We start from the raw sequence: 27,826 nt of genomic DNA, 5'->3' as shown, positions 1-27,826 counted from the left end.
GATACATCTCAAACTCCTAGAAAAACAAGAACAAGCAAATCCCAAAACAAATAGAAGGAGAGAAATAATAAAAATAAGAGCTGAAATCAATGAAATAGAAACCAAAAAAACCATACAAAGAATTAATGAAACAAAAAGTTGGTTCTTTGAAAAAATAAAAGATCGATAGACCCCTGGCAAACCTGACTAAAATGAGGAGAGAAAATACCCAAATTAGTAGAATCAGGAATGCGAAAGGGGAGATAACAAATACCATGGAAGTCCAGGAAATCATCAGAGACTACTTTGAGAACCTATATTCAAATAAATTTGAAAATCTTAAAGAAATGGACAGATTTCTAGATACATATGATCATCCAAAACTGAACCAAGGGGAAATTAATCACCTGAATAGATCTATAACACAAAATGAAATTGAAGCAGCAATCAAGAGTCTCCCCAAAAAGAAAAGTCCAGGACCTGATGGATTCTCTGCTGAATTCTATCAGACCTTTATAGGAGAACTGATACCAACCCTCCTTACACTGTTCCACAAAATAGAAAGGGAAGGAAAACTGCCAAACACATTTTATGAAGCCAGCATTACACTTATCCCAAAATCAGGCAAAGACACCTCCAAAAGGGAAAATTATAGGCCAATCTCCTTAATGAACATTGATGCAAAAATCCTCAATAAAATAATGGCAATCCGAATTCAACAACACATCAAAAAGATTATTCACCACGACCAAGTAGGCTTCATCCCAGGGATGCAGGGGTGGTTCAACATACGAAAATCAATAAATGTAATAAACCACCTTAACAGAAGCAAAGACAAAAACCACTTGATCATCTCAATAGATGCAGAAAAAGCCTTTGATAAGATCCAACACCATTTCATGATAAAAGCTCTAAGAAAACTAGGAATAGAAGGAAAGTTCCTCAACATTATAAAAGCTATATATGACAAACCTACAGCCAGCATTATACTTAATGGAGAAAAACTGAAACCATTCCCTCTAAAATCAGGAACCAGACAAGGATGCCCACTGTCTCCACTCCTATTCAACATAGTACTGGAATTCCTAGCCAGAGCAATTAGGCAAGAAGAAGGAATAAAAGGAATATAACTAGGTAAAGAAACTGTCAAAATATCCCTATTTGCAGACGACATGATCCTATACCTTAAAGACCCAAAAAACTCTACTCAGAAGCTTCTAGACATCATCAATAGCTATAGCAAGGTAGCAGGATATAAAATCAACATAGAAAAATCATTAGCATTTCTATACACTAACAATGAGCTAACTGAGAAAGAATATATGAAAACAATTCCATTTACAGTAGCCTCAAACAAAATCAAATACCTAGGTGTAAACCTAACAAAAATGTGAAAGATCTCTACAAGGAAAACTATACACTTCTGAAGAAAGAGATTGAGGAAGACTATAGAAAGTGGAGAGATCTCCCATGCTCATGGATTGGTAGAATCAACATAGTAAAAATGTTGATACTCTCAAAAGTAATCTACATGTTTAATGTAACTCCCATCAAAATTCCAATGACATTCATTAAAGAGATCGAAAAATCTGTGAAATTTATATGGAAACACAAGAGGCCACGAATAGCCAAGGCAATACTCAGTCAAAAGAACAATGCAGGAGGTATCACAATACCTGACTTCAAACTATATTACAAAGCCATAACAATAAAAAACAGCATGGTTCTGGCACAAAAACAGACATGAAGGCCAGTGGAACAGAATAGAGGACCCAGATATGAAGCCACACAACTATAACCAACTTGTCTTTGACAAAGGAGCTAAAAATATACGATGGAGAAATAGCAACCTCTTCAACAAAAACTGCTGGGAAAACTGGTTAGCAGTCTGCAAAAAACTGAAACTAGATCCATGTATATCACCCTATACCAATATTAACTCAAAATGGATCAAGGATCTTAATATCAGACCCCAAACTCTAAAGTTGATACAGGAAAGAGCAGGAAATACTCTGGAGTTAGTAGGTATAGGTAAGAACTTTCTCAACGAAACCCCAGCAGCACAGCAACTAAGAGATAGCATAGATAAATGGGACCTCATAAAACTAAAAAGCTTCTGTTCATCAAAAGAAATGGTCTCTAAACTGAAGAGAACACCCACACAGTGGGAGAAAATATTTGCCAACTATACATCAGACAAAGGACTGATAACCAGAACATATAGGGAACTTAAAAACTAAATTCTCCCAAAACTAATGAACCAATAAAGAAATGGGCAAGTGAACTAAACAGAACTTCCTCAAAAGAAGAAATTCAAATGGCCAAAAAACACATGAAAAAATGCTCACCATCTCTAGCAATAAAGGAAATGCAAATTAAAACCACGCTAAGATTCTACCTCACCCCTGTTAGAATAGCCATCATTAGCAACACCACTAACAACAGGTGTTGGCGAGGATGCGGGGAAAAAGGAACCCTCTTACACTGCTGGTGGGAATGTAGACTAGTACAACCACTCTGGAAAAAAATGTGGAGGCTACTTAAAAAGCTAGACATTGATCTACCATTGATCCAGCAATACCACTCTTGGGGATATACCCAAACAACAGCCAAGTTATGGAAACAGCCAAGATGCCCCACCACCGATGAATGGATTAAGAAAATGTGGTATCTCTACACAATGGAATTTTATGCAGCCATGAAGAAGAACGAAATGTTATCATTTGCTGGTAAATGGATGGAATTGGAGAACATCATTCTGAGTGAGGTTAGCCTGGCCCAAAAGATCAAAAATTGTATGTTCTCCCTCATTTGTGGACATTAGATCAAGGGCAAACACAACAAGGGGACTGGACTTTGAGCACATGATAAAAGCAAGAGCACACAAGGGAGGGTTGAGGATAGGTAAGACACCTAAAAAATTAGCTAGCATTTGTTGCCCTTAACGCAGAGAAACTAAAGCAGATACCTTAAAAGCAACTGAGGCCAATAGGAAAAGGGGACCAGGAACTAGAGAAAAGGTGAGATCAAAAAGAATTAACCTAGAAGGTAACACACATGCACAGGAAATTAATGTGAGTCAACTCCCTGTATAGCTATCCTTATCTCAACCAGCAAAAACCCTTGTTCCTTCCTATTATGGTTTATACTCTCTCTTCAACAAAATTAGAAATAAGGGCAAAATAGTTTCTGCTGGGTATTGAGGAGGGGGGAGAGGGAGGGGGTGGAGTGGGTGGTAAGGGAGGGGGTGGGGGCAGGGGGGAGAAATGACCCAAGCCTTGTATGCATATATGAATGAAAAAAAAAAAGACCTCATGAATATTGGCCACATCTTAAACATACAGTTAAAGACTGGAAAATTAGCATAAAAAAACAGGCACCCCTGCTGGTCCTACCTAAACAACACTGGGTCCCTAATCCTGATGTGAGTCCATCTATTAGCAACCAACACGCTCCCTATCACCTGATCCCCTGCAATGACCCTTTAAGAATCCTGTGGTTCCACTGCTGGGTGCTCAGAATTTTGAGTACTAGCTCATCTGGGACTGCCAGCATAAAATAAATAAAAGTCCAAGTTCTTCTGCTTCTCTGAGTGCCACTTGGTTTCTTGTCTGACAATATTTCCACAACTTCCCTAAGTATAGGTTATGGTTCCATTATTGTGGTGGACACATTTCCAATTTTTAATGTCTACAGTTTGGTAATTCTATAGCATAAGAACAAAAGGCATATGTGATATCATGTTATGAAACAATAAAAGTCAAGTATCTTACTATCAGTTCAGGTGGGAATATCGGCTCCTGGGATGGATCCAAGGGCTGGAATTCATCTTCGTTATAGAGTTTGGTACACAACTCAACAACAAAAACAAAACACAAATGGAATCTCAGAGTTATTGAGAGAGATGGAGGAATCTCTACGTGTGAGACTTTAGAATCAAGACCTCTTCTGATGTATCTCATTAATACAAAATGAGATGCCAGGTAGAACCTGGGCTCCCCTGGGCAGGGAATTCTCCCTTATCTCCGAGGGCCTCGGGGGACCTTCCCCAGCACATTTATTGGACTCTGGGTTGTCTCTTTGTTGTCAGAAATTGAGTCTTAGACTTCTGCTGTGGGTCTCACTTATTATTTATAGGTACATTTTGGCATGAGCATGAAGATACACTACTGCTTTTTGGGGAGTGGGGACACTTGGACTAAGGCACAGAGAATTGTGATGCTCCTGATGGAAAGTAGCCTGTGTGATAAGCCTTTGTGGACATCATGGGCCTCCTCATTTTGGGTCTTTTAGAGGTTTTTTATGGCCTAAATTCATTTATTTTGCACATTATTAACTGACAAGAATAGAAAAGTTGAATACATTTGGATTTATGTTCGTGTTTTTTAGTCAATCCCAGCTGAAGTGGAAAAGCCGATACTTACTTTTTCCTGTCTAATCACAAAACACTTCTCATCTTGATCCATGCAACATTTTCCTGATCCTTTCACTTGACAAACGGTAGATTCCTTGGGAAATGATGCAGGTTAAATCAGCTTCATTGGTTAGTTCTTCAAACACCTATCTGAATACCTGGCAGGCTAGGTGCTATCCCACCCCTGAAAAATTAGCGAAAATTATAGGGAGTGTGCAACCATGCTTGAGGCTTGTCAACAGTGTCATTCTGGTCTGAGGACAAGGCAAAGAAGATTAGATTGGGTAGGGTCAGCCAGCAGATGCTTTTCTACTGGAGGTGGGATACACGGAGTATAGGCATAACATGCTATCAACTCAGACAGATTGCTCTCTTTATCTTAATGGGGGGACAGCATGGTGTCGTTAATGAAATCCTGGGAAAGCAAATTGTCTTAAGATTTAGAAAGTAACACATATGTACATGGAAGCAAAACTAGGAATCTCCCTATATAGCTATCCTCACCTCAACTAGCAAAAACCCTTGGTCTTCCTTATTATTGTTTATACTCTTCCTTCAACAAAATTAGAGATAAGGGCAAAACAGTATCTGCTTGGAAGTGAGGGGGTGGGGGCAAGTGAGAGGGGGTGGGGGGAAGGGGGGGGAGTAATGACCCAATCATTGTATGCACATATGAATAAAGGAAATAAAAAAGATTTTCTATACTCAAATATAAACTTATTTGATCTTATTGGAGTCATTTTGAATTATTTTGATGATTGAAACCTCAAAACACGTAACCTTAATTTTCAGGATATTTCATGCAGAACCAAAGTAGCATCTTTGGCCTGAGTTCATTTACCAGTTACTGCAGCAGTCAGACCGACTATTCTTGTTTGCCCTTTTCAATGTACGAACTCTGCAGAAGGGTCGGTGGCAATTTGGAGACACTGCACATCATACAAGGAGACCTGGGTTTAGTTCCTGCTTTAACACGTACTAGCAGGGTTGACCTTGTTACATTAGGATCATAAAACCTATCCTGAACAGGTTGGTTAGACTTAAGTATGAGGAAAGTTCCATATGGTGTCTGGCACGTACTAACTGCTATTCAAGTGGTAAGTTTTATTTTAACTTGTAAGGTCATTGCTACAGAATGAAGATGGATTTTTTGTGACAATGCTGTGCACAGTAAAGGAACTAACCCTAAGTGGCTGAATGTGGGGACCCAAAGTGAAAGAGTAAAAATATCTATTTTTGTTAATGTCTTTGCTTTTTTGTTTCTTGAAGTGCTGGGTATTGATCCCAGGGCATGCTAGGCAAGCACTCTACCACTGAGTTACATTATATCCCTTATTTTTGTCTATATCTTTACATTGGTTTTTGCCTACAGAAAATTATCATCTAATATTAGGTTGAATCATTTGAAGAAATTGCTGTTTTTGTAGATTGGAAAAGTTAGAATATTGTTTACTCATGGTCCAACATAAATAGTATCTTACCCTGGAATTAAAATGAACTAGTCTAGTTTATCAAATTGTTTGCATCACTTTTGACCAACAAAAATCTTACCAAATTAATTTTTACCACTGGAAAAACACTCCACAAAATCTTCTAAAAATATATCTTCTCATGACATTTAACTACCTGAAAACAATATACTTCAAAACTACCTGCCCTCATCTACCATAAATCACCACAAATCATCTTTCCAGCTTGCTTTTCTCATATGGTTCCTCAATTTCTCACCTTTGATGGTGACTTGGAGAGTTTTATCACTGTACCACTTGTTGTCTGGTTGTTATGGTTCTGGCAATCCCCTTCAAAATTATCTGTTTGTCCATTTACCACACTATCTAGGTCATTTCCTCATGCATGGAATACTACACTAGTCCATGCCTTCCCTCCTCACTGTGCTTCTCCAGGCTTACCCTTTCTACAAGCAGCTGCCAAGAATTTTCCTTCTGAAATACTGTTCCCAGTGTTCTCCTGGCTTGAGGAGAGACAATGTCTACACATTTGCTGTCAGTTCGAATCTAAATTCTTTAGCCCCAAAGAATATCTTTTCACTTTTTAATACTTTAGTCATATTAATTTCTTACCCGAACCTCTGATGTCTTTCTTTTTTCTCCTTCCATACATTTTCTTACTTGGAATTTTCTACTGACCTATGGACATGTCTATCATTTCCTTTAGGATCTAGTCTCAAATTCCCCTTCAAGTTACCTCTGTCTTTTCTCTTCCCATCCACCCATTCTCTTTTGTTCCTGTTTCCTTAAAATTTATATGCATGCAGAATATATTGAGCTTTTAATGCCTTGCTTTCTATTATGCTTTTATTGCTTCTGCGCTTCATTTTACTCTGTAGAATAGGCAATTTTTGAAGTCATGGATTAAATTATATACTACTTTTGAAAGTGATAAATTTAGGGCTATAAATGAGAGAGCTTTATTAAAAAGTACAAATAATGGGCATTTATACCTTTCAGTGATTAGAAAGGGCAACACATTATTATTTTGGAGATTATTGAATGCAGTATGTTATTTTAAACAGAAGTTTATTAATATATGAAGTCAACAGAATGGGTATTTTTTAAACTTACCACACAGAAAGTTTTTCCACTTTCTACAATTGGTCGGTATCCAGTACATCGGCACAAATTACCTGATTAATAATGGAGAAAGTTTTAGGGAATAATGAAGAAATATATTGCATATTTGTGTTTAATGTTTTTAGTGGAATAACTATTTTAATAATTATATTCTTTTTAATTTCCTAAAATCAGCAAGGTCTTTGGAAAAAAATTATTTCTTTTGGAGATGGTCATCAAAAATGGATCTTATTATTATATTTCTTCCTGAATACCAGAGAATCTCTGTAGCTTTCTCTGACCAACTTTTTCTTCCTTACTTACTGTTCCTAACCTAAATTGTGTACCTGCCAGCTCCGTAATATCTCACCAAGCTTTTCTTATCGTCTCTTCTCTTTCAAGAGGAAGTGGGACTGCTATGGTTTGGATAAGTGTCTCTCAAAGTGTCTTCAAGTGTTAAAGGCGTGCTTCCTAAGGCAGTCCTATTGGTAGATGGTGGAGCCCCTAAGAGGTGGGGCTTAGTGGGAAGCCCTCAGGATATTGGGGATGTGCTCTCTCAGCCGATTGTGGGACCTGGGATCTTCCTTTCTTTTTGCTCTATCGTTATGCAGTGAGCAGTTTTGGTCTGCTATAAGCTCCCACCAGGAAGTGCTGCCTTACCACAGGCCCAAAGAAATTGAACTATTCAATTTTGGACTGGAACTTACAAAACTATGAGCCAAAATAAACCGAACACACACTATGCTGTTAAGTAAGTTGCTGATTTTGCTTTGGTTCATTGACATCTCCAAAATGGAGATGGTGGAAAAGGTGAGGAAACTGCTATTTTTAAAAAAATATATTCAGCTGAGTGTGGTAGTTTATGCCTCTAACCCCAGCTACTCAGGAGGTGGAGATCAGGAGATCAAAGTTCAAGGATGTCCTGAGGCAAAATAGCAACACTCTATTCCAAAAATAACTAAAGCAAAAAAGGACTGGGAGCATGGTTCAAGTGTTAGAGCATGAGGCACTGAGTTAAAAAACTACAGTATTGTAAAAAAAGCTTATTCAAGTTATTATTATGTTATACTGTTAAAATTGTATGTATAATAGTCGCAAGTATTTAAACTAAACAAAGACTTATGCATAAAATATGGAAAAATACAAAGCACTTGACAGTAATTATTGTGGGCAGAATTATACCCAAATTTTTCTTTATCTTTTACTTTTTTGGGAATTTTCATATTAGAGCAAATCATTTTATACTAGGGTATATTTATACTCAACTAGAGTTTAAAAATTTCAGAAGCAGTGTGCATGTGTGGTTGGTCAGGTTTAAACACCTAGAAGAAAAGTGTTGTTGGAAACAGTGCCAGTGAGTCATGTGGAAACTTGGGTATGGGTACACTCTTTTCTTTTTATTCAAATGGGAATAGTTTACGAAGAAACTGCATATTCAGAATGGCTGCAGACTCCAGACTCTATCTTCCTTTTTGTTAAGAAGAAAGAACTGAAAAAGGTGTGAAATTAGAATTACTCCTTCGAGTGGAGGGAAGAAACCAAAAATTTTAGAATATAATTACAAGGCACGAAATAAGAAATATTTGAAAAGAAATGAATACCTTCTCTTTGTTAAGAGATAAAGCAAGCATTAAAAGCCAGAGTGAGCCAGTGTCAGGGTTTTGCTTTTGTTTTTGTTTTTTGCACATAGTCAGTGCTAAGTCTATGAGCCCTACTAAAGACACACCAGGGGAAAGATAATTCAAAAGTTTCTTTCTAATTCTAAAAAAAAAAAAAGACAGAAATTAAAAGAAATATTCCCTCATTCTTGAAGGGAAGTGACTAAAGGAAGCAGTGATTTATACCACTAATTTTAGAAGTTATGTGTCTACACTAACTACATTTCTTTGAACTTTATTTTAAAATTTTTAAATTTTTTTGGTAGTACTAGGGCTTGAACTCAGGTCCTCACACTTGCTAGGGGGCTCTACCACTTGAGCTATTTTACCAGTCCATGAACTTTGTTTATTATTATTTTTCTTAGAATATAAACTTGAAGGGTTGTCAATGTGTCTAACATTTATAATTCTTGAAAGAGTATAAGCAAATGGACTGTGAACTAAAATGTACTCTTCAAGTTATCTATACCTAGAAAAAGTTTATCTACCTCATCCATTTAACCAAACTAGACAATAGCATCTCTTTCTTGGTGGTTGTTAGGTGAATTAAAGATATAGAATCTGGAAGGAAACAACTCATCTCTCTAAGACTGCCTGTCATGGTTAGACAAGTCAACAAAAATGGCTAATCACGAGATCTCTGATTATCAAAGGTCTTGATATCTCATTAGCTCCTGATTACTTCACTGAGAAGACTATTGATTGCTAAATCCATTAAGGTTTGTTATAAATTACAATAGAAATCATAAAAGTTTCAACAGTACTTAGCCTGAAACTGAAAAATTTTGATTGATAAGGGAAAAGTATTAGGATCTATTATTTGCCAGTTTCAGTAACACTTAAGTTAAATTTTTACTTCGTCTTATTTTGCATCTTTTCATTATAAAACTGAGTTTCTGTCCAGGTTTGTTAATTGAAAGGGACAAGGAGCTTCCCATAACATTCAGAAGTTTGCATTAATAGCTTTCTTCTACTAATTAGTGACCAGTCACCTTGAAACTAGGTAGGTTTGTTACAGACAATTACACTTATTAATATGCCTTATTTTGGGTTGAAAATTGTATTTCTTTCCTTTAAATTTGATAATTTTTTTCATAGGAGATTGAACTACTCACTGTTTTTTTTTAATAACTGTTATTTATTTATTTGTTTACCATCTCCCTAATCATATTGAATAAATGAATCAGCCAGGACATAAAGATATAAAGGATATGAAAGCCTTTTCTCTTTGCAAAATTAATTTTAGTGAGCAATGTTCACGAATGGTTCTGACAGATAATTAAAAAACAAACAGCAAAATCTTATTCTTCTACCCTACTCCAAATTTCCACATTTGGAAAAGATTGTGGTAATAGCATTATAAACAGTCCCTTTATGTGTCTTTGTAGAGTGACAAAGGGCTCCAGTAAAAGGAAAGTTCTGTTGTGAAACAAGTATGGCTACAATTCCTGGCATCATTGCTGCTAAAATGAAGACAGTCCTTTCTGGAAAGAACTTGGGTTGAGACAGGTACGAAGGGGGCCAGGTGCTGGAACTACAAAGCTGTGCCCACACTTTTTTTTTTTCCATGAGCCAGGGCATCCATCTTCTGTTCTCTGAGCACTTCGGCCCAGGGCCCTGCCTGCCCAGGGTCAAGGAGGCTCACCTCCAAGAGCTTCAGTGATCTGTTCAGGTGTCGGCTCTGGGTGGTTTCGGAGTAGTGTGTAGATGGACATCACCATTCCTGGGCTGCAGAATCCACACTGTGTGCCATGACACTTGGCAAGTCGTTCCTGGGAGACAATGAAGCATGGAGATTTAGCTTTCTAGAATACTTTTATTTCTTCAAGTCAGATGCATATTATTTTTGCCCTCTAGAAAAGCCTAGTAGAGGGATTAATTAAGATACTTCTTTGAAATGTGGTATCTATACACAATGGAATTTTATGCAGCCATGAAGAAGAACGAAATGTTATCATTCGCTGGTAAATGGATGGAATTGGAGAACATCATTCTGAGTGAGGTTAGCCTGGCCCAAAAGACCAAAAATTGTATGTTCTCCCTCATATGTGGACATTAGATCAAGGGCAAACACAACAAGGGGATTGGACTTTGAGCACATGATAAAAGTGAGAGCACACAAGGGAGGGGTGAGGATAGGTAAGACACCTAAAAAACTAGCTAGCATTTGTTGCCCTTAACGCAGAGAAACTAAAGCAGATACCTTAAAGCAACTGAGGCCAATAGGAAAAGGGGAACAGGTACTAGAGAAAAGGTTAGATCAAAAAGAATTAACCTAGAAGGTAACACCACGCACAGGAAATCAATGTGAGTCAATGCCCTGTATAGCTATCCTTATCTCAACCAGCAAAAACCCTTGTTCCTTCCTATCATTGCTTATATTCTCTCTACAACAAAATTAGAAATAAGGGCAAAATAGTTTCTGCTGGGTATTGAGGGGGGGGAGAGGGAGGGGGCGCAGTGGGTGGTAAGGGAGGGGGTGGGGGCAGGGGGGAGAAATGAACCAAGCCTTGTATGCACATATGAATAATAAAAGAAAAATGGAAAAAAAAAAGATACTTCTTTGTATATTCTATTTCCATACTATGAAATGGGAGTGTAATTTAGAGGAATAAATAAAATGTCTTGGAGTCATTCTCATGTGAGTTTTGGTTCTTCCTGCAACTCATTATGTCACTTTGGTTGATGTGCCTGACTTATCTTCATCTTGAAAATTATATAATAGTGGCATGTACTTTATAGGATGACTATAAATGAGCAAATGATACTACTCATTTTGTATAGTCTCTGGGAAGTCATTTTCATCCCCTTATCCTATGAGAAAAATTTTGATGGATTAAATGACATAACCTATATGAATGCTTTGGAAATAATTAAGAGCTATTCATTATTGTTGGACAAGTCATATATCTGATTTCTGCACGTTCTCCATTGTACACTCAAATACAATGACAAAATGAAACAAAACAATGAGAAAACAGAGTGAGAAATGACCATTTGTCTCCTCCACACAGAGACCCTGTGTCATGAAGGCCATGATTAAGTATCAGTCCCGTGGGCCTCTCAGGCTCTCAATGGACTTTCTTGAGTATGTTTCAAGTGTTTTCAAACGAACATTTTTTCAAACAGCTTGGGTCCTAAAATGAAAGCCAAATAGTTTGTCTGTGGCTCAACTGAAAGGACAGACATTTTTTCTAGCACGAGAGGAGTTATTGCTAAGTGGCAATTGCTTCAGCTATGGTACACAAGTCTGGGTGTAAATGCGCTGTCAGATGTTTAACAATTGGCTCTCTGAGGGTGGGGACAAAGCCCTAGTTATTATCTTATTATCTAATCTTCATTGTGTTATGCTTCCACTACCATGACTGATACGATTTTATAAATTAGAGAATTGTAAATATGTACAATTTAATTTGAATAATGGGTATGCGTAAAGACTGGCTTGCAGAATCCCTGCAAACGTAACAATGGGCTCTCACAAGCCAGGGCACGACTGAACAAATACTTCTGTACAATCAAAGTTTGAGAGGAAGAAATCAAGCAAGTGCAGCAGGAAGTGCATCCATAATTGCAATGATGAGCCAAGTATGGGATAAGATCTTAAACAGAGCATAGACTTATTAAGTTTAACAAGTCATCGAAGGTAATATCCAACAAAACCACTTTGTTCTAACCCAGCCTTCCAAGAGAAGCAGTCTCAAGAGCAAAGATTCTTCATCATATTCATTCTGTCTCTCTCTCTCTCTCTCACTCTCTCCCTCCCCTCTCTCTGTCTTTGTCCACAAAGTTTGGCCATGAACTCTCAATCCTCTTGCCTCAGTCTGGAATGCTAGATTACTGGTGTGCAGCACCATACCCAGCTTTCATTATTCTTTCTACACATACATACTGTCTTTAACACTCACCCCAGCAGTTCCTATTCTAGAATACAAAAATAACATCGTCACTTCTTTAAATAGTCTGCTAAACTTTAGTAAATACCTTGTTATTTCAGCTGTGTTTTGTTGTAGCATAATGTACAGTTATTTACTTGTCAAACATTTAGAGGGTATTTTCAGAGGATTCCTATACATAACTGGCCTCTTTATCAGAGTTCAGTAAGATTAGATGTGAGGGAAGAACCAGTATCTTCTCTAAGTTTCTGATTTCCTGTTTTTGTCAGACATGACTTTTCTTTTTTTAGTTTAGAGCAAAGGTAGAAATAGGGCTGAGAAGTTGTGTTGGGATTAAGATATATTACAACCAATGAAAGAATTCCAAGCTCTCTGAAACGATCCGCAGCTATGAAGCACAGAATCTTGCAAAGTAAGGACTGAAAAGAATAATAGAGTACATTAGACTTGGGGGATGCCCATACAAATGTCTGGTCTCAACCACATGATCTCTTACCTGCACAGGGTGAACCCGAGTTTTGATGCTTCCTACACCTTCCACCGTGGTGACGGCAGCTCCATACAGAGAACAGATGGGCACCAGGCACGCTGTTGCTGGGTAGTGGCTGTAATGGGGCCATGTAAAGAGAAAACACTGGAATCATAGGGAGCGGGTGACATAATTCAGAGTTATTTCAGTCTGGGAGGGCCACAAGACTGAATTCCCCTGAACAGAGAGTAGCGTAGCTATAAAACCATAAACTTCTGAATGTCCCAAGAAAGGACTGACATATGACTGAAGCAGAATGGCAGAGAGGAAAGGAAAAAAAAAAAACAACAAAACGAAGACTTTCACATAAGACTTCTAAGAGATCCTCCTTCTCCATTCTTACTTTATTTTTCTCATTGTAGGGCAAGAAATCAAGAAGATGGTGTATCAACTTATGTGAACCACTATGGGAGTAGTTTAACCCAGTGATTCTCAACCATGGGATGCTTTTGAAAATACTCTTGTATCCTAGCCCAATCTCAGAGCTGGGATCAATTAATGACTTTTGAGGCCCCTCAGATGGTTTAAACGCATGGCAAAGTTTAAAAGGCATTGTTTTCCATCTCTCCAGTACTAGCATTTAAAAAAAAAATTTCCTTTATTCATATATGCATACAATGATTGGGTCATTACTCCCCCCTTTCCCCACCCCCTCCCTTTCTCCCCACCCCTTCGCTTCCAAGCAGATACTATTTTGCCCTTATCTCTAATTTTCTTAGAGAGAGTATAAGCATTAATAAGGAGGACCAGGGGTTTTTGCTTGTTAAGGTGAGGATAGCTATATAGGGAGATTCCTAGTTTTGCTTCCATGTACATATGTGTTACTTTCTAAATTGATTCTTCTCGAATTAACCTTTTCTCTAGTTTCTAGTCCCCTTCTATTGGCCTCTATTTGCTTTAAAGTTTCTGCATTAGTTCCTTTGCATTGAAGATATCAAAGGCTATCTTTTTTTTTTTTTTTTGGGTTACCTGCCTTTCCTCATACCTCCCTTGTGTGTACTCGCCTTATCATGTAATCAAAGTCCTATCCCCTTGTTGTGTTTGCCCTTGATCTAAAGTCCACATATGAGTGAGAACATACGATTTTTGGTCTTCTGGGCCTGGCTAACCTCGCTCAGGATGATGTTCTCCAGTATCTGCTTGCAAATGATAAGATTTCATTTTTCTTCATGGCTGCATAAAATTCTACTGTGTATAAATACATTTTTTTAATCCATTTGTCAGTAGTGGGGCATCTTGGCTGTTTCCACTATTCACTACTGTGAATAGTGCTGCAATAAACATGGGTGTACAAGTACCTCTGGAGTAATGTGTGTCCCATTCCTTTAGGTATATCCCCAAGAGTGGTATTGCTGGATCAAATGGCAGGTCTATGTTTAGATTTTTAAGAAGCCTCCAAATTTTTTTTTCAGCATGGTTGTACTAGTTTACACTTCCACCAGTAGTATATAAGGGTTCCTTTTCCCCCCCCATCCTCGCCAACACTTGTTGTTGGTGGTGTTTCTATGATGGTTATTCTAACAGGGGTGAGGTGGAATCTTAGTGTAGTTTTGATTTGCATTTCCTTTATGGCTAGAAATGGTGAGCATTTTTTTCATGTGTTTTTTGGCCATTTGAATTTCCTCTTTTGAAGAAAGAAGAAATTTTGGGAGAGTTTAGTTTTTTGAGTTCCCTATATATTCTGGTTATCAGTCTTTGTCTGATGTGTAGCTGGCAAATATTTTCTCCCACTCAGTGTGTGGTCTCTTCAGTTTAGAGACCATTTCTTTTGTTGAGCAGAAGCTTTTTAGTTTTATGAAGTCCCATTTATCTATGCTGTCTCTTAGTTGCTGAGCTGCTGGGGTTCCATTGAGGAAGTCCTTGCCTATACTTATTACTTCCAAAGTATTTCCTACTCTTTCCTGTATCAACTTTAGAGTTTGTGGTCTGATATTAAGATCCTTGATCCATTTTGAGTTAATCTTGGTATAGGGTGATAAACATAGATCTAATTTCAGTTTTTTGCAGACTGCTAACCAGTTTTCCAACAGTTTTTGTTGAAGAGGCTGTCTTTTCTCCATTGTATATTTTTAGCGACTAGCATGAGTTTTAATGGCATGGCAGATGCAGTCAGTTCTAGATTCTCATCTCGTTGATTGGGAATGGGGTCCATGCTTCATTAGTTAAATTTAGCCTGAGTAGGTTAAGTCCTATTGTCTTGTTCCTTTCCCAAGGAGGCAGTTTCTTCTACCTAGGCTGAGGGTATGAATACTGAGTGCTCCTCTTGATTCCACCATGCCTTTGAATCATCAAAACTTTTTGGAAACTGTCCAGTGGGCTGGCGGGGAACCCTGGAAGAGAGCTAAGGTAGACCCCAGGCATACTGGGCAATAGATACAGTTTTTAGATGTCCTCTAATCCCCTTCCTCTTAATGTTTTTTTCCTTTTGGATACTCTCCCTTTCCCTCTTGCAGCAATCACACTCCCAAGGGCTCATTGCTGTCCTTAGTCTTACCCTTGGCCTCATCCAGGAAATAGAGGCACAATAACCCTTACTGCTAGCCTTAACTGCTCCTCTATAGTCTTATCAGAGGGCTATCATATTCAGAGCACAGAGGGTGATGGATCCTTCCTTCACATCTGTTGTGCTCTGGAGCCCATCTGCTTTTGTCTGTATGTGGACTTTCTCTAACATCCATTGTCTTATTGACCACTTCCATTTCAGGGTCTCATTTCCCTAAATCCTCTTCCTTTTAAAAGTAAAGCCAAATGTTTGCTATGATAAAACAAAACAAAACAACAAACCCAACTGGCAAACCACGTCTCTCAGCATTGGCTCATCTTCTTTTTCTTTCTTAGACAAATTTCTTCCAAAGCTATTCAGAATCTCCTTGCCTTCCAGTCACTCCTATGTCAACTGGACATCATCTTCCATCCCCATCTTTCTGCTGACATTGCCCTGGTGGTTATTTATTTATTTACTTTTATTAGCATCTATTAGTTGTACAACGAGGTTTCATTGTGACATTTACATATGTACTTACAATGTGTCTTAATCAGATTCGCCCTCTCATCATTCTCCCTTATCCTTCCTCCTCCATTCTTTGAACAATTTCAACAGGTTTCATTGTTCTATTGTCATACACATATACAAAGTACATCAACCATGTTCAATCTTCTCCTCCCTCTACCCACTCCTAGACAGGACCTGTTTTACCTTCCTGTCCTTCATTTTTTAAAAATGTGTATTGATTGTTCAAGAGGGGTTCACTTTTGTATTTCTCACATGTACATATTGTAATTTAACCAGATTACCCCCTCTATTGCTTGCTCTTTCTCTATCTCCCTACTCCACCCAAGAAATCCTTTTAAAACCTCACCTAGAAAAGATCCCAGACAAGTTCTGGTAGCTTCTTGGATACAATTCTAGTAGCACCTAAAGCAGGCCATTTGCATATATTGTTTTCCCTTAACAGTTTTCAATACATTTCATTATACTACCTTAGTAGCTGGTGGAGTGGTTCAAGTGGTAAGAGTGCCTATCTAGAAAGACTGAGGCCTTGTGTTCAAACCCCAGTGCTGAAGGAAAAAAAAGAAGACTTACTTATTACACTACCTTCACACACAGCTGCATTGTATTTCAATACTATTCACTTTTTACTGTTTGCTTTTCCTCTCCTGCTTTCCCAGAGTGCCTGGCGTTTTATACTAGTACCACTTAGACCTTTCTTTTCTTGATATTCTTCCTTCAGCTCTGGATACTCCCTTGCCTATTTCCTATCCATTTTTTTCAGTGTCCTATATGTCTATACTCTCCTATAGTTCCTGCTATTTTCCAGAGGGCCTGGGCTGAAAACCACATTCATCACTAACTGGCCCATGAAACCTTTAGAAGGCATTTAACTCTCTTTGACTCAGTTTCCTCTTTTCATTTTTTGTTTGCTTTTGGTGGTACTGGGATTTGAACTCAGGACCTAATACTTGCTAGGCAGGCACTCTACCACTTGAGCCACACCTTGGCAATCAGGCTAGACAATTCCTCCTTTACCTTCACATTCAATTAGAGAGATTTACATTTTTAGACCAAGGTGATGCTTGCTCAATCAGCATGATCAGCTCTTCTGGACAAACAACCCTTCTTAGTGAATGACAAAGACCTAAATCTTCCAATAATACTATCACTTGCTTGCATTAAGCTATTCTTGCCTGGCATTGAAATCTCCTGTTCAAAAGCAAAGAAAGTATTTTGCAGCTGTAGAGATCAGAGCCCTTAGAGCTTGGCACACTGGACAAATAGGTTCTGCTGGGAAAGATCTGGAGGCAGTATAAGCATAATAGAGACCTGGAGAGAGGAGGAAAGGGAGAAGTGGGAGGCTCTTCCCAGATGTGCCCAAAGCAGGGCCAAGCCAACACAAAAGGATACTGGATCTTCTTGGTCTTGGGGTCATATCTTGACACCATCACTGTGCAGGCACCACAGCCTCCTCCTCCACAAGCATATTTAGTGCCTGTCAGACGGACTGGAAGGAAGGGAGTTAAGGAAAAGGGCCCTATTTGCTTTGCATTTTGTATTTCTCTCCATTAAACACTGGTAACACACATGTTTTCTTGAGTCTTATACTGAGTTGGTCACAGCATCTTGCTTAAAGAGATGGATCAGCTTTTTGTTTATAAGTGAGCTCATATTGAAAGGTGAGGAGAAATCCTTAGCAATCCCACACCTTATCTGAAAGTCTCAAGTGCAGATGCATTCCTGAATATAAAATTTTTCAGATTTTAGAAAGGTAACATGTACTGCAGTTACTTCTAAATACAAGCACCTTGTAATCAAACACATCAAAATTTCTGCAGTGAGCCACAAGGATAGTCACACTAAGGCTTCACAAACACTATTTGAGCCTCACATCAGTTAGGTCAGGGTTTGCATCTAGATGGCTTGTAGAAAAGCTCACAGGCTTCAACAGCACTCAGAGTTGCAGATAATAGATTCTGAACTCATGTAATCTCATTGCTGTGGACTTGTGGAAGGTGGTTTGTGCTCAAAACTTCTCCCCCACTCCTCTACGGTGAGGAGAAGTAACTTTCTCTGGTACAGCAATTAGTACTTTTACCTAATAACCATGGTTCTTGAGTCAGTCATGTCAAGAGTCATTGTGTACCTTTTTCCTTTAAGATATCTGTATAGTTTCACATAGGGAGAACAAATAATAAGTGCAAATGATCTGCTTTAGGTTTGAGTAGAATTGTATCCAAAAACCTACCAGAACTTGTCTGGGACCTTTTTTAGGTAAAGTTTTAAAAGTATTTCATGGGTGGAGCTCATAATTGGCTTGAGAAAGGCTAAGACTCATTTCCTTCTCGGAAACTGCTGCCCACAAAGAGGTGATGCAGGGTCAAGAGACTCTTCATTGCTGGCATAAAAATCTGAGACGTAACCTGCAGCTGCTGGGAAGGGCTGTGTACCCACTCTGTTCTTTAGTTCCCAGTCTGAGCTAGCTGGGGCACGTCAGGGTTTATGACTGCTATGGCGGGTCGAGACTTTTACCTCCAGGAAGAGGGCTGAAAGTGCTGTGGGTCAGACCTTGCTTAAAGAACTGCCTTGAATGGGGCATAAAAGGTGAAGAATCCTTTGCTTCTGCTTTTGGCATCCTGAAATTTCCAAATAAAGAATCCAAGTGTTATCTGGATCAAAGATGGAGATTGCTTTGCACTTTGCCAGAACTCAAAGCAGCTTTGTGATATGTAAAGTTTCCCTGAGTGAAAAGTGACAAACTGATTCCCACTAGCTGTTTGTCCTTTGAGACATCCATCAGGTAGTTTGACATGCCCTCCCTCCATCCTTAGTAGAAGAGTCTGACTCAGCCCCTTCCATATTTTGTGGGCTTATCCTAAGGCTCATCATTAGGCATTGTTGCCAGATAAAATGTAGAACTTCTACTAAATTTGAATTTCAGATAAACAGTGGATGACATTTTGGTAGAAGTATGTTCAGTGAATTCAAATTCAAATGTAACGGTGTGCTTTATTTTTATATGCTAAATATAGAAATCCTATTTAGGTTGAATACAAACAATACACCATAAGTTTGTTTTTTGGTCTTTTATGTAGAAGAGCTTTGTCAGTGACTCCCAAGATACACAATCCTATCGCATATCCAGAAGGAGTTATCCTAAATGGCACAAAATGAACAGCCAATGTGTGCAGAGAATGTGACATCAGAGCCAGACCTGGCTGTTGGCTTCAAGGACCCCACTGCTTACTTCCCCTTCATTTCCTATCACATCTTCCCAATCCCACCTTCAGCTCTTTACATCCATCAGGATAAGCTTCTTTTTGATCCTCAAAAACACTGTACTCCTTTGTCTTTGGCCCCTATGCTGTTGACTAGAACACCCTTGGCCCCAAGCCTTTGATTTGTCCTGAAAACTCCGACTCAACTTGCATTTCTTCCCTCCCTCCCCATGCCCAGGTGAGTGCCCTTTCCTTTGTCCCACGACATGACACTCAACACTTCCTCTAAGCTATTTCATGGCTCTCTCCTTCACTTGACTGAGGACAGAGACCCTGTCTATCTAGCTTACTTCTGAACAGCTGGTGCTTCATAAAATTTGTAGCTGGGTGAAATAAGAATGTTTTGAAGAATGTAGGAAATGAGGGCTGTGGTGAAGGACAAATATTTGGTGATGCTTCTGAGACATTCTAAGTCCCCAATTTTATTCTAGAGTCGGGATCTCACAGAGATTATGCAACTCTAATGTGCTCCACTCTTGTTGCCCCAAGTAACTGTCGCCATTCACTTTTTGTGGTGCATTATCTGATTCTGCAGATCAGATTGTTTAAAGCCAGGCTGAGAGGTGTTGAGGGAGAAATGATACAGGATCCTACTGGGCAAGTCTGGGCAGGGCATCTGGGAAGGGTACAGTGACTCAGTGGGAGGTTGTGGGCCTTTGATCTTGGGCAGGGAGGGAGTGGAAGAGTGAAAGGGAGATGGAGATGCCTTTATAAAAATTTTGCTCTTTGTGTGCCTGTGTCCCATCCTGAGAATGGCAACTAAGTCAAGACCCAAGTCAGCAGTAAATTGAGGTTTTATGGGGCCTGAAGTTTTTGTAATATGGAGGACACAACTGAAGGGAGAATTTTAAAATTATGAGTATAAACATAAGTATAGGACTTTGGAAGGTGCCACAGGAGTCCTATGAAAATGCAGTAGGCTGGTACTGCCTCTGGCAGAAAAATCTGTGGTTATCCACAAATACTCACTTTTTATATTGGTCATTCATTAGAGCCACCTGCTTGAGGAACAAGTTAAAAATGACATCTGTAACCTTGTTCCAGAGTTGACGCTATCAAAAGTTGGGACCTGGAAGTGTCAGAGAATCTTATTTACCCAGAGCTCTTTATTTCTATTCGGCACTAGCAAAGAATGTACAGAGATGGAGGGCTGGGGTGACTTTGCCTAGGTCTGGTTCTGGCCATGTTTACTTGATCATTTTAGGATGTCTAGAGAAGGCATGGTGATGCATGTGGGGGATCTAGAAATGATATAAAAGGGGAGTGATAGGAGTTGCTGACTCATGGTGACATTTTGAAGCAGAGTAAAAATGGCAGAGCAGGGAGGAGGATTTGGTCCCTTTGGAATGCAAGTAGAACAGGGACATTAGGAGGCAGTACTGGTCAGAGGTTGGAAACCAGATTATAAGGATCAAGTAGAGAGAGAGATGGAAATTGAAGAGGAAACAAAGCACCAGGTAGAGATTATTTCTTATGCAAGTTTGTCAAGGCAAGAATAGGGAGCAATGAAGTACAGCTTTTAGATGTATATCTTGGAAGGCAGAAAGACAGAGAAATAAGGGTATTGCTATCTCGTTCATTTTTGGACCCCGAGAGCCTAACCAAGTGCCTGGCACTTTCTAGGTGCTAAGCGAGTTAAGTATTTCTAGTGTTTTACTTTAATTAATTATAACCTTACAGGAAGTTGCAAAATAGTACACAATCCTGTATTTTCATCACCCAGCTTCTCCTAATTGATAACATACACATAGCTATAGGACAACATTAAAATCAGGAATGTGGCATTATTTCAATATTGATAGCTAGAATACAGAACTTATAAAGAGCTGACCTGCTATTATCTATCTATCTATCTGTCTGTCTATCTATCTATCTATACATCTATCTGTCTATCCGTCCATCTGTCCATCTATCCATCTATCCATCTCTCTATCTAATCATCTATCCTTGCATTTAAATCTATGTGTGTAGAGTTCTATGCAATTTTATGCATATATAGATTTGTATAACCACTGCCACAATCACTGCTTTGTACCAGCTCTTTATAGTGGAATTCTTGAATAATTATTTACTGAAGGTCCTGGAGTAATGAAGAGTGAAGACCAAGTTAGAGAGCTGGGAGTCCAGTAGGTACACTTTGTCCAGGGCCTTCCTCCTGTTAGGCAAGGCTGTACCACTTAAGCTTTGTACCCAGTCCTTATACTTTAGAATTTTGAAATATATTAATAGAACTTTGTTGTTTTCTGATAAGGATTATGCAATGGTGTAGCACAAGTCAGGAAAATGTCATGTGAGGCACTATTGTCAGTGACATGCACCCCTGGACATTTGGTTAAACACAAGGTTAGCTAGACATGTTTACATTAATACTCCTGAATATGAGATCATGAGGCTCAAAAGTCATAAAGTTATTTCCTAAGTGAGCAGGAGTATGCTCACCATTCGGAGAATGGTTCTTTTGGTTTTGCTTGGATAAAAAAATACAACAAATAAGGAAAAGATTGATAGATGCGTTCTCTGTACTCCAACCAGACTCTACAAATGGAACAAAGTCATTTATCTAAAGCAAACACAGGTGACTTTCTTGATAATTCTTAGCATGGTGACATTTTATCACCCAATCCAGATGAATTACAGTAAAACAAAGGATACGAACTTTCCTCAGGTAGAACAGTAGATTTACTTCAGGATCAGCGTTCTTCTCTACTACCTACATTGTGAAATGAAAGAAGGGATTATAGGAAAACATATCAACATGTTATGGCAGTTCTATCCATTGTTCTGAGGGCGTATTTTTGATGGGGATGAATTAAAGGGAAAAACCCCCAAAGAAATCTTAACATTTGGAACCAGAATTTTGAAGAAATCATGAAGTATTACTTCAATGTCTGAATTTCCAATATATATGACAATTATTCACCCCTGACTTACCTGGAAGGGACCCAAATGGCGAATAGATACATAGATTCTAAAATTGAGTCAGAAAACTCATGCTTATAGAAAAAGTTAGCCAAAGATTTCCTAAAATCTAGGGTTTGGCTTCTCTACCTTTGCCACTAATTTACTTAACCTCCCAGTGAATGGAGGCACCAACATGGGAGGAAAAGTGGAAGGGTCATCAGTCATGACTCTGCTCCTTATGTGGAACTCCAGGTTGTTACTGCAAACAGATCAAAGCTGGCACATGAGAGGAAAGCCAGATCCCACTCCCCCTCACTTCCTGCTCTGGAGGAACCCAGCTATTGGCTCTACTGGGACACTCAGGAAGGATTAGAAAAACAAGCTGGAAAGCAACTTACCTGGAAGGGAAGCAACACTGAACTCAAAGAGGACATCATTCCACTAAAGAGTGTTTCTTAAATTCTTTTCACCTCAGAACAAGGCAATAAACCACATAATTTCTTCACTTGATGCCTCTTATTTCTAAGTCTCTTTCTGAGTCCTTGGAAGATTTACTAAGCTAGAGATGAGCTCAGCACTGCACACTCTAGACCTTTGTGTGTTTAGGGGACTCAGGATAGAAACACCACAGAAGCAAAGCATCAGTTGTGTGTTATGATGTTCTTTCACTTTGAAATTGTGTGGTTATGAAGATTGTTTCCTGGGTGGGAACAAGATGGAGGGAGGAGGCAATGATGGGCAAGAGTTACTATGCTTTTAGCCTGTCTCCACGTAAGGGAGGCTATGGCCTGATGACGCAAAGATTTGGAAGTTCCTAGCAAATAGTAATCTTTCATTGATCAGTTCTGCAGCTCAACAAGTACTACACTTAGTTTACTATTGTTCCCTTCAGTCATGACTGTGTTTCAGGTCCAAAAAGCATAGTTCCACAAGCAGGAGAAAGGAAGTTTACACTTTGAGAAATTAATTAAAGTTTGCCAGCTGCAATTTGGACATTGAGAATACACAGTATTCCCAGCCATTTAAAAGAAATATTTCAGGAACAAGTGAGGAAATAAATCTTGTTTACACTAGTAAATCATGTCTTTATATTAGTAATCATAGAGATGCAAATGAGACCACATTTTGCCCACAAAATTAGCAAAATGTAGAAAGTTTGATTGCAGCAAGAATTGGCACATCACATATTGGGAAATCATGTCTTTTAAAGGAAATTCATTATGCCATAAATTGTGGAAATGTAACTGGTCCTGTGTTCTGGAAAGTCACTGGCAAGTCCTGAAAAAATCACCTTGCTGCAATTTCACACACACAATCACTTCGCAGTGCTGGTGAGGAGGCATATGAATATTCATGCAACATTTTGGGGGGTCATAGGAAGTTGGAAGCATCCTGTGGGGCCGTCACTGGGGTATGTATGGGGTAAGCAAATGGAGATACTAACACACCCTGGAGAATTAGGAATTCAGTAGTTATGAGCCAGATTTTCAAAGCACAACATGCATAGATCTCAGAAACACTGGGGAGTCACAAAAGAAACAAGAGGATGTTTACAAATGTCAACACCCTTTGTATAAGTTAAGAATACACACGTTCGTGCACACACGAACATTATATAGCTCAAGGATACATCTGTATTTCTAAATAACCATTTAGAAAGGTGAAGGGAAGGATATCAATTTAAAATGTGCAAGAATGGACATACATGGAGGAGACATATAGAACGTGAAAAGAAGGTAAAAACTTGGAACATAAAAGGAGCCTTGTGTAGGCTGTGGTGGCAAGGTGGCCTGTGTCCCCAGCTCTAAAGGAAGGAACCACAACCAAAGGACATCTTCAAGAAGTTGCATATATGCCTCCTCTATACCACTTGCCTTAGAAATTTATCAGGTAAAAAGAACTAACACCACCACAGAGAGGCTTTGAATTCAAGTCTGGAAACTAAAGGGGACTGAGCATCCTATCACAGCATTGAAGGGCGAATGCTTGGGCCATTTCCTCTCACTCACAGGAGATTTTAGCTTTAAATCGCTACAAATAGTCATTTAGCAGTTATCTTTCTGATGTCCCAGTTGCTTCAGGTCACCCCAGATTGCTAAGTCCAAGCTTTGTGCTTTTACTCTTTTTCACTTTGTGTGTATGAGTCCACAGATTTCCCAGAAACGACCTTTTCTTGCTATTTCATGGTCAAAATTGCCAAGTCTGGCCTCTATTGAAGTTTTGTTTTCCTCATCCAGTGATCCAGCAAAACCATGTGAGAAGCAAAAGTGCTACAACAAATTACCTTCTAAAACAATTTTCTATTTTGTTATTTTACTAGTATTTATAATTGCCCAAAACAATTAAATATGCATTCTGACTTTAAAGTACCTCAAACTTTTCATGCATTGGTTTTTGCTCATGAAGTACCGGGTTGAGGACAACAAGTAGGCCTGAGTACCCGTTGCCACTTGTCACCTAAAGAGGCAGAAAGTCACCTATTTATTGCCTTGCCTGGGCAGGGACACTTCTGCTTCCAGGTTGATGGATCAGGACCAGGAAGTTTGTTAAAGTAAAACAACATCATTTGAAGTTCTTTGCCATTATTGACCTCAATGTCACATATGTCTACAATAAAAGTAGTACTGGTGAACTCAAGTAGAGCTAATGTCCAAATTACAGGAGAGACGACAGTGTCTTTCACACCCATATCCCAAAGTCCAGCTGTCAGAATTAACTCTCATTGTAATGCAACAAATAAGATAAAGGGGTTTTCCTCTTACGCTGCTGGTGGGAATGTAAACTAGTACAACCACTCTGGAAAAAAATTTGGAGGCTACTTAAAAAGCTAAACATTGATCTACCATTTGATCCAGCAATACCACTCTTGGGGATATACCCAAAAGACTGTGACACAGGCTGCTCCAGAGGCACCTGCACACCCATGTTTACTGCAGCACTATTCACAATAGCCAAGTTATGGAAACAGCCAAGATGCCCCACCACTGACGAATGGATTAAGAAAATGTGGTATCTATACACAATGGAATTTTATGCAGCCATGAAGAAGAACGAAATGTTATCATTTGCTGGTAAATGGATAGAATTGGAGAACATCATTCTGAGTGAGGTCAGCCTGGCCCAAAAGACCAGAAATCGTATGTTCTCTCTCATATGCGGACATTAGATCAAGGGCAAACACAACAAGGGGATTGGACTTTGATCACATGATAAAAATGAGAGCACACAAGGAAAATATGATAGGTAAGACACCCAAAAAACTAGATAGCATTTGTTGCTCTCAACACAGAGAAACTAAAGCAGATACTTTAAAGCAACTGAGGCCAATAGGAGAAGGGGACCAGGAACTAGAGAAAAGGTTAGTTTGAGAAGAATTAACTTAGAAGGTAACACACATGTACAGGAAATCAATTCGAGTCAACTCCCTGCATACCTATCCTTATCTCAACTAGCAAAAATCCTTGTTCCTTCCTATTATTGCTTATACTCTCTCTTCAACAAAATTAGAGATAAGGGCAAAATAGTTTCTGCTGAGTATCAAGGGTAGGGGGGAAGAGGGAGGGGGTGGGGGGGGGTAGGGGAGGGGGTGGGGGAAGCGGGGAGAAATGACCCAAACATTGTATGCACATATGAATAAAATAAAAATAAAAAAAAAATAGGAGGGTTTTATTTTAACTGATTCCAAAGAAAAAGCAAACAGAGACCCACAAGATTTAAGAATTTGGCACCAAAACTTGAACAAGTTCATACTACTATATATGATTTGAAAATGACAGAAGACAGAGGTTAAAGCAATAAGAAATGGCATCATAGTGAAAAAAAAGCTCAATTTTTATCCCTGGAATATGAAAATTCATATTAATCATGTCATAAACTTACCTTTCTTCCATTCACAAAAAAAATCAGCTCATCAGAGTTGGAGAGGAAAGGCATCATGCCCCCAAAAAGAAGGAAACCAAGCCAAAAAACAAAAAATGCCTCACCAGAATAGACTTTGACTTTTTTGGCTTCTTTTTTTTGGAGGGGGGAAGCAAATATGTTAGAGCAATAACTTGGGTGCCTATGGGCCTGGGAAGTGCAAGCTGATTACACAGACACACTCCAGGCGATTTATAGTTGTACTGCAGCAAAGGAGCAAACCAACCAGTACTCCTGCCTACGGCTCACAGAGCCTCCCAACCCAACAGCTCTTGGCAGCACCTGTGTCTTTCTCTTCTGTGAGTGAGTCAGGTTAGCATCTCCGTGTGTCCCTTCTGAAGTTTATGACTGGTTTCCCTAGTGAAATAGGTTTTAGTCAGGGACTAATAAATGAAAAGTGAGTTTTAATTAGGCTCTTACTTTTTAAAAACTAACCAAGCTATGAGTCAACACAATGTTTCAACACTAAGGAGACTTTTATTCTCTCTCAGGGCTTTCTTGTGTTGTAAAGCAAAGGAAATCCCATCATGAACATAACAAAAAACTTCATAAAAATGTGTCTTTAAAATTCTGGTTTGTGGTTGGTGGAGTGGCTCAAGCAATAGAGGGCCTGCCTTGAAAGCTCAAGGCCTTGAGTTCAAACTCCATTATCACACACACAAAATTAAAATTCTGAATTTAAAAGCATGTCTTTAAAATTCTTGATTGTAGAGTACTGAGGGTATAGCTTAGTGGGAGAGCACTTACCTGAAATGCACAAGGCCCTGAATTTGATCCTCAGCACTCTGTGCAGCATTTAGAATAACAACAAAACTCAATCGTAGGTTCTCTTTCCTTAGTCTTTTTTGTACTCTTCCCAAATTTAAGTGTTCAAAACATCAAATTATTTTAAACCATTAACATGCTCCCTGGCTTGCCATGAGTTGAAAGCCATTCTCAGGACTCCTTAAATCCTACAGAAGCAAAGGAAAGTGTTGTCATCACCATCTTTACTTTACAGATGAAAAAATTGGCACAGAGACTTCAAGCAACTTGTCTTGTCTCACACAACCAATGAGTCTGTATCTATAACCTCCATTCCAGGCTGTAGATGGTAAGAAATGAGGCCAAGGAGTAGGTAGTGACCAGACTCTGTGGGGAGGCCCTGGAGACATGGAGAGGGTTTTGCCAGAGGCTTCTTTACAGAATAGTAAGTCATTAGAGACAGAGGGAGAATGACAGGATCTGATTCAAGCTTTTAAAATGTTGATTTGACTACTCTGGAGAATGAAAGGGCTGGGGCAAGTGTGATTAAGAGAATTACAAGTTATGATAGTGGCACAGTCAAGAGATTAGGAGATGTGATTTGGGGTAAGAGTGGGGAGGTGACAGGAAGGGACCAAATGTGCTGGCAGATCAGATGTGGTATCAGTGTGTGAGAGAAAGGGGGGAGTCAAGCTTTAGGGTGTTGCTGTTGGGCAGATATGGCTTTTACATCGTAAATCCCATTGGGACATGTTAAACTTGAGGTGTTTAAAAAAACCATACAAATGGGGTTATGAGTGGCTGTCTTCTTTACCTTCTGTCTTGAGAGTGAGGGCTCAAGGTCTGGGGAAGGATTTCACCCCAGAGATTCCAATCCAGTCTTCCTTCAGGTCCCTAGTTCTGACTATTAGTTGGCTGCACACTCCTCTGTCTTGCTGCCCCTACAGTTC

General features: G+C 39.1%; 1 protein-coding gene across 4 annotated transcripts in view; it reads right to left on the bottom strand.

The window, feature by feature from the left end:
- LOC109680764 (aldehyde oxidase 4) overlaps positions 1 to 26,480 on the bottom strand; it is a 69,473-nt gene extending 42,993 nt beyond the window's left edge. For 3 of the 4 annotated variants that reach the window (XM_074071357.1, XM_074071358.1, XM_074071360.1), the window contains exons 1-8: positions 26,094 to 26,408; positions 21,966 to 22,023; positions 17,446 to 17,542; positions 13,011 to 13,119; positions 10,267 to 10,393; positions 6,976 to 7,037; positions 4,404 to 4,487; positions 3,753 to 3,833 (exon numbers count right to left, since the gene is read on the bottom strand). In XM_074071357.1, the coding sequence (XP_073927458.1) occupies positions 3,753 to 3,833; positions 4,404 to 4,487; positions 6,976 to 7,037; positions 10,267 to 10,393; positions 13,011 to 13,119; positions 17,446 to 17,542; positions 21,966 to 22,023; positions 26,094 to 26,150 (675 nt within the window). In that variant the 5' untranslated portion in view covers positions 26,151 to 26,408. The other variant, XM_074071359.1, reaches the window with a different exon arrangement.
- Positions 26,481 to 27,826: the final 1,346 nt, after the last annotated feature.

The sequence above is a fragment of the Castor canadensis genome, chromosome 4 (assembly GCF_047511655.1).
Source record: "Castor canadensis chromosome 4, mCasCan1.hap1v2, whole genome shotgun sequence".
Taxonomy (NCBI): domain Eukaryota; kingdom Metazoa; phylum Chordata; class Mammalia; order Rodentia; family Castoridae; genus Castor; species Castor canadensis.
This window is presented reverse-complemented; position numbering and strand designations above follow the sequence as displayed.